Source organism: Colletotrichum chrysophilum (assembly GCF_026319265.1).
Source record: "Colletotrichum chrysophilum strain AFK26 chromosome Unknown scaffold_21, whole genome shotgun sequence".
NCBI classification, from domain to species: Eukaryota; Fungi; Ascomycota; class Sordariomycetes; order Glomerellales; family Glomerellaceae; genus Colletotrichum; species Colletotrichum chrysophilum.
The window spans coordinates 495,754-510,618 of NW_026517308.1; the positions used below are offsets into that span (position 1 = coordinate 495,754).

Genomic DNA, 14,865 nt, shown 5'->3' on the forward strand with positions numbered 1-14,865 from the left:
GAGCTTGGATCGGATCCGTGTCGATCGACAGCGGACGACGGGCTTATTATCAACGGAGGTCGGCGTCGCAGCTGGACAGTTGGAAGCTGGTTCATCCTTACCGTCCGGCCTTGTCTTGAGAAATTTTGGCCCTTGGCCCCTCAGGAGCTCTTCGTACCGGCGCGGTGCAGGCGCAGGCGCAGGGAGGTGGATTATCAGTGGTGGAGACGGACCCCGCGAAGGTGCACCTGTGTGGGTGGCGGGGCCCTGAAGAGAAAGCGGGTTTCGAGGCATTGAAACTGACTCGCCGGGTTCGAGCGGCATCCAAGTCCGGAACAGCGCGGGAGGCGACGGCCCATTGGACAATGGCGATTGCCAAACAATTTTTTATTTTTTTCTTCTTAGCTTCTTGCCTCTGCCTCTGCCGTCGACTTTTCCTCCTCTGGGAGGCAGTTCCGCACCTCGGGCGACACACCAGGCAGGTGGCAGGTCCCGCCCGAAAGTCTCTCCTTCCATCCCAAGTCTGGGGCACCAGGTATGAAACATCCCTGCACGAGTGCAGCAAAAGGGAAATCAGGGACGGATTTTCTTACTTCCCAGCTTCCTGACTGGCCGATACGGGTCACAGGACCCATATCATTCCGCACAGCTGGGCAACCACCTTGCTCCCGCCGCTGCAACTGCTGCATTGGCGGGCAAACACTGCAGGCAAGACTCGGCAGAATTGGCCAGGTACGTAAGCAATTGGGAGCAGGAAAGCATGGCAAGCGCCAGCAAGCCAGCAAGCCAGCAAGCAGGCAAGCAGGCAAGCACCTCACCCTCGACTCGGACAAGCACTGTGAGGCTGCTTCACTCAGCACGCCTTCGCTTGAATCCCTGATTGGGGATGTCAAGTGCCAGGTCCTTTACGAATACCCACCCGAGTGGAAACTGCCCGACGTCGACCAAAGGAATTACGAATAATGGCCAGAGGCGAGCCAACTGCCGCAAAGCAATTCAACGGCACAGACCAATCATGACGTCTCGACTCTGCCTGGTTGACCCAGCGAGCAATTGTCCACCCGCGCTTTTTGCAGTCCTGTCCTCGTTCTGCAGTGCAGCATTTTACCGCGATTAGATATCCATCCCACACCTCAACCGCCCCGGCCCAACCCGTCTAATTTCAGACGCATTTTTTCCGCGCCGGTACAAGGATGCATTAAGCCATCCTCCTGCGGCGTGGTTGTTGGTTGCCGGGGCCATATGCAAGACTTGCACTCGACATTCCCCAAGCTGCCATGCGTCCCATGCGGCCACCCGCGCTAAGGCTTTCGGAGTCTATCCGTCCCCCATCCAGCCCTGTCTCTCTCTGACGACGACGACTCGTCCGCTTCGCTTGTCTGATCTGACTTCGCCTCGCGCCCGGTGAGGTGGCATCAAATGAATGGCTGCCGCCTGCACCGTTTACCGCGGTAGACCTCATCCGGGGCATCCGCCGCGCCGTCTAGCCCGGGATGCGCAGTCAAGCCAACCATGAACTTGCTCTCATCGGCCCCCTCCAGCGCCTGCGAGGCCCTGTATCGTGTGTGTCGAGTGTCGCAACACCATCGCTATCAGAGTCGTGTGCCTGATGACACGGCGTCACGGCGTTGAAAGCCGTGCCGTGTTGCTAGATGGTGTCAGGCGATAGAGCGGATGAACCCCCAAATCCTTATCGCCTGCTACAAGGCAGATATAAGTTGGGGGAGATATCTCGGCATACGCGAGGCTGAAAATGTTCTGGAACGTTGCCGCTCAGCCTATCTCTGTATCTGCCATGGTCAGCGAAGCGATATCTTTTCTATCTCGGTCGCCGTATCTCTCGTCCGCTTATGGCACACCACCCTGTCTCGGTCAGCCAACCACTGATATCTGTCACATTGAACCCTTGGAGACCCCTTGGTGATCAAGTCCCTTCACGCCGCGACATCGTTCGATCTTGACGGCCAGACCCGGGACGAAGATGGATCTCAAGGCCACGGTTGCAGCCTTCTATTGAATGCACGCCGCAGGCAACGAAAGAAAACTTCATCCGGATTGACATTCTCTCTATTTTTTCCTCCGCTCTTGCCAATGTTCGACCCTGAAGGCTGAAACTTCTGCAGTGGAGCATCCTTTCAAGAGACCGCCGGCTGTCACTGGCCTTCGTCTGGGCTCTTTTGTGGGGGACTGTTGCATCCAAGTGGATTTTCGGCCAATGACGTATGGCTTATGACATCACACCGCCGCTGGAGCGGATCTACAAGGGGTCTCCCGGCAAATCTGCAACCCCCAGCTCCAAAGCGGATTTTACCTTCAATCATCAGCTGACCGGCGAGGCCCTCCGCGATCCCGATCTCACGCCGATCTGCGTGGGATTTTTTTCTTCCTCTCCTCGCTAGCAGACCACCACTGAGCACTGCAGATTTTCAGCCTTCCGCGAGTGCGACCGTTGACCTCCGACCCCCGTATCTCCGATCGACAGCCCAGTCCCGGCGCAAACCGCCTGCTTGCAACTGACATCCATCCCTCCCAAATTCTTGCCCGTCCCTCCACCGCCTGCCGCATTATCGGAAATCTATACCCAATCATCCCCATCCATCAGCCTCTCATTCCTTCTTCTTTTGTGTCTTTCTGTTAGTGAAGTTTCAGTTGCAGCACCTTATTCCCCCATATCACTCAAAAATGGCACCACAGGAGCAGGACCGTCACGCTTTCTATGCGGGGAAGCCCCAACCCGACTCGGAATCCCCAGGCACCTTCCAGTCCATCGATCCTGCCACGGCGAAGCCCGTCTGTACCATCCACACCACCTCATCCTCCGGCATCAACGCTGCCGTCGATGCCGCAAAGGCTGCCTTCCTCTCATGGTCCAGTACGCCCCCCATTGAGCGCTCTCGCATCCTGCTCAAGGCCGTCGCCCTCCTCCGCGAGCGCAACGACGACCTGGCCAAGATCGAGACCCTCGACACCGGCAAGGCCTTCTCAGAGACTCAGTACGTCGACGTCGTGACCGGCGCCGATGTCCTCGAGTACTTCGCCAACCTCGTCGCCAGCGGCGGCCTCAACGGCGAGTCCTTCCGCCTGAGGAACTCCGCCTGGGTCTACACCACCAAGGAGCCCCTCGGCGTCTGCGCGGGCATCGGCGCCTGGAACTACCCCATCCAGATCGCCCTCTGGAAGTCCGCGCCATGCCTGGCCGCCGGCAACTGCATGGTCTACAAGCCCAGCGAGTTCACCCCGCTCCACGCCGAGTACCTCGCCTCCATCTACAGGGAGGCCGGCGTCCCTGACGGCGTTTTCAACGTCGTCTACGGCGCGGGCGACGTCGGCGCCGCCCTCACCACGCACCCCGACATCGCCAAGGTCAGCTTCACCGGCCAGGTCAGCACCGGCAAGAAGGTCGCCGGCTCCGCCGCGGGCGGCATGAAGTACGTGACCATGGAGCTCGGCGGCAAGAGCCCCGTCATCGTCCTCCCGGACGCGGACGTCGAGCAAGCCGTCGACGGCGCCATGCTCGCCAACTTCTACAGCTCCGGCCAGGTCTGCACCAACGGCACGCGCGTCTTCATCCCCAAGGCCATGAAGGCCGATTTCGAGCGCGCCGTGCTCGAGAAGATCCAGTACGTCCGCGCGGGCGACCTCTTCGACCCCGCGACCAACTTTGGCCCGCTCAACAGCAAGACGCACCTTGAGAAGGTGCAGGCGTACGTCCGCAAGGGCGTCATGGAGGACAAGGCGACGCTACTGGTCGGCGGCACGAGCCAGCCCAAGGGCCTGCCGTCGGCGTACAAGAGCGGCCACTGGATCCAGCCGTCCGTCTTCACCGACTGCACCGACGAGATGACGATCGTCAAGGAGGAGATCTTCGGGCCCGTCATGTGCGTGTTGACATACGACAGTGTCGATGAGGCGGTGCGTCGCGCCAACACGACGGAGCTGGGTCTCGCCGCGGGCGTGTTCGGCAGAGATGTCGACGAGTGCCACAAGGTGATTTCACAGCTCGAGGCTGGTATTACGTGGATCAACACGTGGGGCGAGTCGCCCGCGGAGATGGCTGTTGGTGGATGGAAGCAGAGCGGTGTTGGTGTCGAGAACGGACGCAAGGGTCTGGAGGCCTGGGTACGGAATAAGAGCACCCTCGTCGAGATGGGCGGCGCCGTGCCGACGGTGTTCTCCAAGTTGTAAAGAGGGCGAAGCGGGAACGGAAAGGTGGATGAGACGATGTACTGATGTATTGTACTGAAGCGGGACTTACAAAAGAATGCTCCATGATGAGCTAGAAGATAGCGTTTGAATGATATCTCATGTATTTGATGAGTCTGGAAACACCCTTTTATGTTAGTCAAGTGAAGCGGACATGAAGTGTGGTGACAGCCACAGGTTGTTGAAACTGGCCACCTGCTGAGTAATTCGGTACATATTAAGGCAGTATGCCTCCTGAAACAATGTTACGAACCAAATTACACCATTGTCATGATTGTGCCTGTGCGTACTATGAACAGACTGGATGCGGCTATGCTGGGGTAAATTCTGGTACCAGAGCACCCGCTCTCCAGGCATCTACTACGTACCAAGTCCTCCCATCAGATACATGCTCCAAGATTTATCGGTTATCCCTACGTATATACAGATCCAAATGATGGACGACAACAGGCAGTGCTATCTATGCTCTGTGTGGACTGAGCTGATGAGCTACGGACTGCGCAAGGATGTGAGCGAAGTATGAGGTCAAGCGCTGGAGCTGCGCTCATCTATAGTCGCCGGCGCCGGATTTGCGTTTTGGTTGAGCAACATCTCGGATTATTGAGAGGCTGTGCTTAAGTATGCTTTTGTCCCAGATTAGGGACATAAAATGGAGAAGTCTTAGAGACTTCCAGTTCACGCGGCGCAATAAATGCGTGTGCTGCGGACAATGATGCTTTGTGATGGCTGTATGGGTTCTTTTTTTTTTTTTTTTAGTAATGGGTGGGCTTTTTGATGCCTTTCTGTGACACCTGTGAATGGCTGTGGTAGGCTCGTGGCAAGAATGAAGGTGCAGAACTTGTCCCTCGCTTATCCCATCAAGTAATGAACAAAGGAAGAGGGTGGAAAAATGCTCTGGATGGATAGTCCACCTCATAACGAGAGCTTGCATAATCAGCTTGTGGTGCGTTTATGTCCATCCAAACTGATGAGAAATTCAATTGCGGACTGAATTGAAAGACCAAGGCCACAAAGACCGGATTGTCTTGTCAGGCTTGAAACTCTTCGCGCCCGCCTTTTTATAAGAGATCACACTTAGGAGTGAGGAGACTTGAGGACCAAGGAATGGCCCATATGCATGTTTGACACTTATCGAAGTTCACAATGAGTTTGGGTAACAGGCTCCAGGAGTATAAAACCTAATAGGCTAGGGAGAAGTCATTACTGAAAACCCAGAGCAATTCTGTCTATCGCTCAAGTTGTTCAGCTCTAGTTCCAACATTCACCGCGGCTAGTTCTGGGGAAGTGATACGTGGCAATCAAGAGTGTGGTGTGATGAGGCAGTTCCTAGCGCTTGGCCGCGTCCAGCCGTCCTTTCTGATGATTATTCAGTCAGGGGAATTCAATGAGTGGCCGAAAACGGCTCTGAGACATTTAATGTGGCTACATGTAGTTCTTGAGGCATTCCCAAGTGCTAGGGTGCGGACTGAGCTCTTTCCCTCCTGGTTTGGAACGCTGAACATATTTGACGAACATTTTGCCGGTTGTCGTTCCTTTCTAGGTTTCGATGGCGTTCTTATACCTTTCGATACCTTCCACTGAAGCTTGAATGTGCTTAGATAATGAGAAAGATGCATGGTATTACATGTCCGTTACCATAATACTAGTGTGATGGTGTAGCTGTACCTAGCGAGATTGGGACAGTATTCGAAAAGCCGTGCCTCAGTCATCGTCACATCATTGGCTAAAGCTGTAACGTGCTGCTTCATCACCTTCTCATTTATTTGATGAGCATGCATACTTGCTCACCGCTACCAACCCCTAGTAGACGTATTGCGTATGAGAGGCAAGTCAGCGTCCTTTATCGAAAGGCTTTAGGCTCGGTTTCCCCCGAGCACGCCTGAAGTATTGGGAATTTATTTCGCCACAGTTGAAACAAGATAGAACAGCATTCTATTGTCTATATGCCAGGACACGCATCCTTCAACTAACCGCTATGCCATCGACCCAGCACGACCGTCGGGGTTCCCTATTTTACTTGGTGCAACCTCCCTGTGCTCCGACTGTGTAGGTAGAACCACGAATGTCGTTAGACCCAATCTTCCCCTTGTCGGCGCTGCGGGCATCAATGATTCTGAAGTCTCCCGCCAGATTCGCGTTGAGATCCGCCGAGGTGTTGATGCCGTCATCTCGGTCGACGACGTGGCACTGCTCGTTTATGCAACAGCACTGCGGCGTGCCCACGAACTTGGGAGCGCCACCCGATGTGGCATCCGGCGACTTGAAGATCTGGAAAATCTTGCACTTCGGTGCCTGTCTCTCGGCTGAGGGGGTTGGTAAGGTCAGCAGACGCGAGCGAAAACTCAAGGGACGGCTTTTGCTACGCACTCAGATCCTTGGGCAGGGCCGAAGAAGCGACTAGCGTTGCTGTCGCGAGGAAAACGATGGAAGTGGGCTTCATTGTGAGCGATTGACGGAGGTTGGAGACGGTTGAGAGAAAGAATGTGGGTTTTTGGATTGAAGAACTGAGGGCTGATGGCTACCACTCTGATCCTGAGGGACTTGGCGCTTCCTTAAGTAGTCAGAAAGATGGTCTTGACTGGTCACCATCCCATAAGTTCCCACACGGATACTTTCACGATATCCTCCCTCGGGGGAAAAAGTCCCAGAGGGGAAAGTCTCTCGATGCGACATCCGTCTTTGGTCTGTGCTAAGCAAGTTGACACGGGTTTGAAATGAAGAGAACGATAATTAATTAAAACAAGGTTTAGACAGCTTCATTTGCAGGGCTGAGGTGAGCTGTGCGTCGTCGCGCAGGCTGTGTCGGTAAAGCCCGAGTTGATGATTGGCCTTGACATTAGAAAATGAATGGAAGCCGTGGAAGTCGTGGAAGCCGCGGTAGCTGGTAGTCGACTGGATTCCTGCTGCACATGGTGAGACAGACTAGCAACTGTTGGAGACAATAGAGTTCATCGCTTTCAACCAAGTCGTTGCCGTTCATCCGAAAAGACATTCAAACCCCCGGAGCGACTGACGATTCAAATGAGGCTACTGCTGCTTTCAATACCAACAACGCGATCTATGCGCAGTACCCTCTCTTATTCTGGTTCTTCATGTTGAGCTGCAGGCATTCATTTGGTCTACGGTGGCGAGATCGATCTTTTTATCTCCATGGAAATGGCCTGTGGGAGCTGGAACACTCCCAGATTCAGGGTCCTAGCTAAGCCACGGAGATTTTGACATTAGTCGGAAAGGTGGGTACTACCCGGATGGATTTCTTGTACTGCCTGGATAGCAAACCTCTGTACGAATACCTGCCACAGACTGCAAACACAGATCCGTTCACGCTGCCCTGCCTGCCTGTCTATGCATTCATACATAGTGCAATTAATAATACTTGTTGTTCCGGCGAGCGCCATCTTGCTGAGACGCACAAAAGCTTAGCAAAAGCTTATAATAGATCACACCAAAGCTTATCATGGTTCACACGAAAGCTTATTATAGTTCATCCATTTCCCCCGGGATGAAGACAAGTCAGTCATGTGGCCGGCCCAGGAAGAGATGAATCCACTAGTTCGGATTTGAAGTGAACAAGTGTTCTAGAACCAGTCTGTTGCTTATGTTGCGGGACCTGCCGGCGGCGTCAATGTCCGGTGGGAAGCTGACGTTACTTCCATACCAATGCGCCGGTCCCAACGCTGAAAATGCTCAAAGTCTATTTTACCTTTCAATTTCAACACCCTAGCTTTAGCCAACGTGGCAGGACGACGTCCCCGTATCACCTCGCTCTTGGTCTCCGCTATTAACGGGAGAGCAAAAGCGACCTCCTCAAACAGTAATCATTTCTAACATCATTCTTCATCAGTGAATAAATAATAAATGCAAGTTCAAATTAGATGAGGACGATCTCCCTGATACTCTCTTCGCTCCAGAGACTTCTCAACCGTGCTTGGTGCTCTTTTAGTGATTTCTTCCCGCGAGTGTGTTCCTCCTCCCATCGATGTGAAGATTTCACCGGCCAAATGCTATCCATCTCAAACAAGCCAACGCGAGAGTAACGATTCTCCCCTTCCTCCATGAGCACAAGGCCTTCCACACCAAGATCACCAGAGTCAACGACCACCAGCAATTCGAGGGTCAGCCCGCAATCTAGTTGGAGCCTGTCGTCGTTGGGATAATCGAACCCAATCGATACGATCTGGTCTCTCACCTCGCTTTGTATGAATCCATTCTCGTCTGCCGAAGGTATGGGGATGCTCTTGACCAGACCTCGAAGATGAAGCTTAGCGACTTTGACCTCGCCGAACGGCTCGATGTCGGACACAGGCTGAATGTCGTCGCCTAGAATCTCAAAGTCTTGATTTTGGCGCCAGTGGGTGTGCCTTTGCTGCATCCAGCTCGCTCGGCCTTCGAAAGACGCCCAGCTCCACGATGGCCCAGCCTTGTAACCAAGCACAGCGTCGCCTTCCATCAATGTAGGGAACCACATCAGTCCCCTTGCCAAGTCAGACCTCCACAAGCCACAAATATATTCATCTTCCAACAGAGCCGCGAATTCTCTCGCTATGCCAGATATGGCAGGGAAGCGGTCGGCTCGATGAGATAGCTTTCGTCCAGAGTACACCTCCACAAGGTCGTACCAATGCGACAGAATATCAGTCTTTAGGGGAGCGCTTTCGCCACCCCGCAGCAAAGCCATGAGCCCTCGGAAGAGGTATTGATCAGAGTAATTGATGTAAGTGTTCCCCATGCCCCCGATCCAACCGTCGCAGTCTTCGACCAATGACTCGGAGCAATGGCATATCCACGTCGTCTGCCGGGCGCGGTACTGAAGTCGGCGTCGGGAAAAGAGCAATTCTTGAAGGGTCCAAGCCCTCTCATACCAGGGCTCCATTTCATCCAGCTTGTCCGGTATGAGTATCATCGTCTGTTGTTCGTGGCCAGTGGGTTCATCAACTTCGGCCTGAACTTCGAATACCGGTTGGACTTGCCCATCTGGGTTTCCAGTTGTTTCATAGGTCGGAGCCCGCTTTCCGAGGAACCCTTCCTTGACATCCTTCGCTGCGGAAGCAACGATTGTGAACGTGGCGTTCTGATAAATATCACCCATTCTTCTCAGTTCCTTCACCTTATCGTCGTACTCGTCTTGAATGATACATAGTGCGTCGATCCACAGGAATTTGAATCCGAGCTCCCTGGTAACGGTTATGCTGTCCCGAATAGTTGGGTCTAGCTTTTGCGGGTCGATGGAAGAGGTCAAATCAGACATGTTCCCAGTTCTCAATATGATAGCTTGAGAGACACCTCCCCAGCAGTAGGACAGTGCGATGTAGCGCTCTCTCATGTTCTCAGGCACCCGCAACAGTCGACTGCGACCAGGGTCTGATACGTCGATGACCAGAGAAGGCATGGAATCTGGTAGATCCATTATTCCACATTTATGATTCATGTCGCAGTTGCTCAGCCACTTGCGGATGAGATCCATCGAAGCTGGACTCTCTGGATTCAAATTGACAGGAGAGCCAACAATGGTTCGGGAAGCGTTGTTGAAATGACCTTGAGTCCAGCTTAGCATTGAAACATTTGGTGTCAATTCCCAGAAAGTGGCTTACCTGGGAGGTAAAGAGCGAGGAACCTCGTCGAATATTGCACCAGTTCGACTTCTTCGCGATCGGGACTCGCAGTCTCGGGGAATCCTTTGGGGATCAACATTCCGATGTACACAATGACGTTTCTGTCCTTGAAGTCATTGATAGCAGAATATCCCATGGTCACCCGGACGCAATTATTCTGGCCCACAGGAAACTCTTCCTTGTCACCGAGAACTTCGCCATGATCCCAAAAGAGGCGTTTCCGCAAGCGGGGATACTCGTTCGCTTCAGACGCGTCGACAGAAGCAGCAAGTTTCTCTTCATGCGCTTCTATCTTATTCTCGTGATAGTCGTCCAAGTCGTAAGCGTTGATTCTTTGTTTCTTTTGAGACTTTGCCTCTGCTTCGATGCTTGTCAGCTGGTCTTGGATGACAGTCCAGAGAGTACACCTTCGGCCGGACATGCTCCTTATTTCTTCCACGGTTGTATCGAGCCGGAAGAACTCAACATCCACAGAGTTAACTCGACTTATCTTGGGAGGGGGAAGAGGCGCCATTGTCACGATCTTGCAATGCTCGCAGGAGTGTGCTTTGTCGTTGTCGGACATCAATGCTCGCTTGAGACGAAGGATTTCTCCATCCATGGAGGAGGTCTCCGGAATATATGCTTGAACTTCATCTTTTTTCATCATCGTGTTTGATAGCCTTATTCAAATGCACTGTCTGTGACGCTTGTTCTCAAGATTCGATGTCTCCTTCGAGATGGTGGTTGTCGTCTTGAATGGGGGCGATAAGGCAACTAGTAGCCTGTCAATATTCTATCCAACTGAGCCCGACTCCGACCAATCAGAATTGAATCAATAATGACAAATGTCTCCGAAAGGATCCATAGCCAGGCTTAGCTTTCTTGGACCAATGAGCAACAGCAACTCCAAGCTGCCATTTTACAGGTGACTGTTCATTATTGAGGTTAGCGTCTAGGAAACAGACGGCTTGAAAAAGCTGAAAGAGGACGTTATCCAGCCTTCACAACCAAGAGCTTGGCTCTTCAAAGTTTAGGCCAGGCTGTTTGACAAATCTTTTGGGCTGGCTTCTGTGTGGCTCCCAAAACGGTTGGAGTCCACACAACCAACACTCGTCCGCGTGATAGCATACAGCATACCCTGCATTCGATGTCCATCATTTCCTCTTGGGTACTCACAGTGCAGAAAGACCCAGCTGAGTGGAATTGAACGTATGTTGCTAGCTTGATGCGTATGCTGCATATGCACGATGAATGCCGAGAGGGTGATTGACAAATACCACCATTCTCAAACCTCTCGATTCTTCCTAAAACAAAACCCTACACCATACCAATATGTAAATGATCTACAAGTGATGACTTGAGATGCAAACCCTTTTGGCCATGACAAATGTTGGAAATATTGCCTAACGTCTGACTCGAAAGCTGCATAACGGGCCCGTTGAGAACCCTGGAGACTCGGCGGGCAATCTTATTGATGGTGCGGCAGGCAGGCCACCGAGATGGTTTGCATCGTCGAAAAGACAATCGGCGACACCGATGGACCGGGCCCAACAGAGCGAGAAGTGATTCATGTCGACGCGGGACATTTGATTCTCACATAAGCCGTATACAGTCCATCGCCGTCAGGACCGCCGCAAGTAGTCTGATCGTTGCCATTGCAAGTTGCGTTACATGACGCTTCAGGCTGCACGACGAATGGAGGATCGTCAGACCCACGTCTGCTGCACGAGCATCGAGCGCCATCAAACAAGACGGCAAATTTCGTTCCTGATATCCTGCAGTTGGTCTCGCACATGCTCGGAGTCATGACGTTGCTGACCGAGAGTCCTAGGAAGTTGTTGTTGAAGTCTGACTCGGTGAGGGAGACGCATCCGAGATAGTCCCATACACGGGGCTTTGCAAACTGCTGCTGGGGGAAAGATTGTGTCACAAAGAGTAGCATGAGCAGCTGTGACAATTTGGAAGACATCTTGAGAGATCGAATGGAACCTGGCAGGTTTTTGATGACGATCAGGATGGGACGTGATAAAGGGAAAGAGGAGCCTTTTATCTTGCCTGGAACCACTGCCGTGAAGCGTATGTTTGCGATATTGGAAGATGAGATATCATTGGACAAGCAAGAGGCCTGCGGGGTTAATCAGTTCACCAAATCAGCATCGGTTCAGTCATGACTGATGAGACCGAAAGATGTTATTTTTCCATCTTCCACCGAGTAAGACTGTCGGTTGCGCCGAGAAGGTCCGAAACTTTCAGTTTCTTCAAATGATCTGCATCAAACGCATTTCCGTATTCGGGTCAACAACATTCCAGTGAGTCAATGTCACACGCCTGGATTACTGGTACGCGGCTCTCGGATGTCTTTGTGGGACAGAAAATGCCACGACCGCTGCAAAAACATCATGTCTCAAGAGAATTTTGCCAACAATGTGACGACCGTTTTCAGAGGGTAGCTCAAAAAAGCAAATGGGTCCTTCGTCACGATGCCAATGTTCTTATTCAATATGAACGGCTCCAGCGCGTATATATACACGTAATCAACGGCGGTGTGCCTCAAAAAGTAAATACATAGAATTCCCAACTTCCTCTTCAAAACGTTACTTATGTCGTGACGCCTGATGACAAGCGGGCTGCTCTTCCCGACTCATACTCCCGATGCTTAAGCAGCGCAAATACTAGCCTGACGACCAGCACCCTTGGAAACGATGCTCGGCACATCATTGGCCGCATCGACTTTGTAGTGGTAGAAGGTCTTGGGGTCGAAGACAGTGCCAGCATTCTTAGCCGTGGTGCCGCTGGTGCTCTTGAAGACGTTTCCGGTAGCACTGAGCTTGGCAGTGCTGTCGGCCTGGATCGGGTTCTTGACCTTCTCAAAGTAGCAGTTCTCCATGACCATCTCGGTCTTGCCACGGGCGTAGTGGCCGTAGGAGGTCTGGCCAACGAGGTAGTTGTTGTAGAGATGGGCGTTCTTGACGTTGTCGACGGAGGGGTTGCGCTGCTTGGTCTGGTCGAAGTAGTTGTGGTGGATGGTCACCTGGGCACTGACGTTGTCGGTCCAGCCTAGATGGATCTGGGTTAGCGACGGTACTCGAGGGAGATGATGAAGAGATGGACGGGTCTTACCAATGCCAAAAGCCTTGTTGTGGTTGCGAAGGATGGTCCAGGAGACGGTGAGAAATGTTGTGTCCTTGCGGCTGTCGATGAGACCGTCACCGCCCTTCTCAAGGTGGACGTGGTCAATCCAGATGTTGGTGCAGTTATCCTGTTCATGAGTTAGTATCTTAACCCTTCATGAGATGAAGTCGTCTTACCATCTGAATGCCGTCAAAGTCCTGAGTCTTGCCCTCATCATCACCCTCAACGTACGTGTTGCCGATCTTGAGGTTACGGAAGATGATGTTGCGCTGGTTCTGGATGTTGAAACCACCCTGGTCAATCTCGGCAGTGGCACCGATACCAACGATGGTCTTGTCGGAAGAAACCTTGACCTCCTTGCCCTTGGGGGTGATCGTGATCTTTCCAGAAACCTTGATCACATACTTGCCCGTGGAGCCAGCATACTTCTCGAGATCGGCCTGGGTCTTGACAACGACAACCTCGCCGCCCTTGCCACCTGTGGTGCCACCGTTCAGAGAAGCGAAGCCGTCAGGGGTACCACTGCAATCATCGGCGGCGGCGGCAACGGCAGCAGGTGTGGCAGCAGCCTTGACAACGGTGGAGAGTGTTGTGGGTGTAGCCTGGGCAACGGCATCGGCGACAACAGCGGGCGCGGAAACCTCGGCGGAGACAGCGACGGCGGCAGACTTGGCGCCGCTGGTGTAAGACGAATCAATCCAGGAGGTGGAACCGAGAATGTCACCAAACTTGACGGCAGAGCTGCGCTTCTTGGAGAAGCTTGCGCGTGTGCCCTCCGCGCCCTTGCCCGTGTTGGCGTACTCGCTGTAGTCGACGTTGTCGGTCGGGTTGTCTCCCCACTTGATCCATCCCGCAGAGTTGACGACGGAGCCGAGGTTGCTGTTCTGGAAGACGACACGGGCGAAGGTGCGCCAGGGACGGCCGAGATATGTCTGACCATCGCCGACTCCCGAGAGGGCCTTGACTGTGGACTTGTTGATGACGTACCACGACGGGTTGCTCGTGGAGTCACGGCCGGAGGCGGTGATGTACCCCTTGCCGGAGATGGCGAGTGTGCAAGACTCGAACCAGGCGATGGCCTTCTGGCCGAAGATGAAGTCGGTGGCACCCTCGATGTAAGAGCCGTGGAAGTAGTGCTTGCCCTGGTTGGAGAGGACAGTGTCTTGGTAGCCCTTGGCTTGGATGCCGTAGTATCCTTGCTGGTTGCCGTAGGCACTTAAGGCAATGGCCTGGATGCCCTTACCACGGGAGTTGACGATGTTGATGTTGTAGACCTTGAGGTTGTCGTTCTTGGCTCGGAGGGTACCGGAGGCGTCATTGTTACCGGCCTGGTCAGCGCCTAGGCTGTTGGTGATAGTGACGGTGTTCTTGGAGTAGTCCTGGTCGTTGGACGTGGAGCCGTAGATCGTAAGGGCGCCAACGGAGGCAGGAATCAAGACCTGTTCGTTGTATGTACCAGGCTGAATGAAGATGACGCTACCAGATTTGGCAGCATCAACAGCCTTCTGAATGGTGCTGTACTGACCACCAGACTTGGCGACCACAAGGGCGCCGGAGGGGGGAGAAGTCCGGGACGCGCCAAGGGCGCTGGCCACCAGGGACGACAGCAAAAGAATGGAAGAGGCAAACATGTTGCTCCAGTTGGGAAATTGTAGATAGAAAAGAATGCGTGTGTTCTCAGAACATAACGAGGGAAAAAGGATGCGCAAAGAACGGAAATGGTCTCGAAGAGGAGTCAACCAGAGCAAGAACAAGTGAAGAGGCCGCATAGAAAGCCATATCCTAGGAGCACGCTCTAGTTTTCTAGTCTCCAGATGTCCTCACGGCGCAACTTCTGCGGACGTCAGGGAAGGCCTCCGAAAGGAGGTCAAGTCTTGGCAAACATCTCAACCCCAAATCGATCCAATGTCAAGCTTCTTCTTTCTCTAGTAATTCTTGGCAGTCCAGGACGTGACGT

At 53.1% G+C, this 14,865-nt stretch overlaps 4 protein-coding genes across 4 annotated transcripts; 1 reads left to right on the forward strand and 3 right to left on the reverse strand.

Annotated features, from left to right (window-relative positions):
• Window positions 1-2,661: 2,661 nt before the first annotated feature.
• Window positions 2,662-4,164, forward strand: COL26b_003754 (uncharacterized protein; the record flags this gene model as incomplete). Its single annotated transcript, XM_053176645.1, has 1 exon — window positions 2,662-4,164. The coding sequence occupies one exon, from the start codon at window positions 2,662-2,664 to the stop codon at window positions 4,162-4,164; it is 1,503 nt and encodes a 500-aa protein (XP_053039504.1).
• Window positions 4,165-6,195: 2,031 nt separating this feature from the next.
• COL26b_003755 (uncharacterized protein) lies at window positions 6,196-6,622 on the reverse strand (the record flags this gene model as incomplete). Its single annotated transcript, XM_053176646.1, has 2 exons — window positions 6,196-6,485; window positions 6,550-6,622. 2 exons carry the CDS (start codon window positions 6,620-6,622, stop codon window positions 6,196-6,198), a joined length of 363 nt encoding a protein of 120 aa, XP_053039505.1.
• Window positions 6,623-8,053: 1,431 nt separating this feature from the next.
• On the reverse strand, window positions 8,054-10,308 carry COL26b_003756 (uncharacterized protein; the record flags this gene model as incomplete). Its single annotated transcript, XM_053176647.1, has 2 exons — window positions 8,054-9,651; window positions 9,774-10,308. The coding sequence occupies 2 exons, from the start codon at window positions 10,306-10,308 to the stop codon at window positions 8,054-8,056; spliced, it is 2,133 nt and encodes a 710-aa protein (XP_053039506.1).
• A 2,124-nt stretch (window positions 10,309-12,432) lies between these two features.
• Window positions 12,433-14,539, reverse strand: COL26b_003757 (uncharacterized protein; the record flags this gene model as incomplete). The annotated part of the gene is made up of 3 exons (XM_053176648.1): window positions 12,433-12,833; window positions 12,897-13,035; window positions 13,085-14,539. 3 exons carry the CDS (start codon window positions 14,537-14,539, stop codon window positions 12,433-12,435), a joined length of 1,995 nt encoding a protein of 664 aa, XP_053039507.1.
• Between the last annotated feature and the right edge of the window lie 326 nt (window positions 14,540-14,865).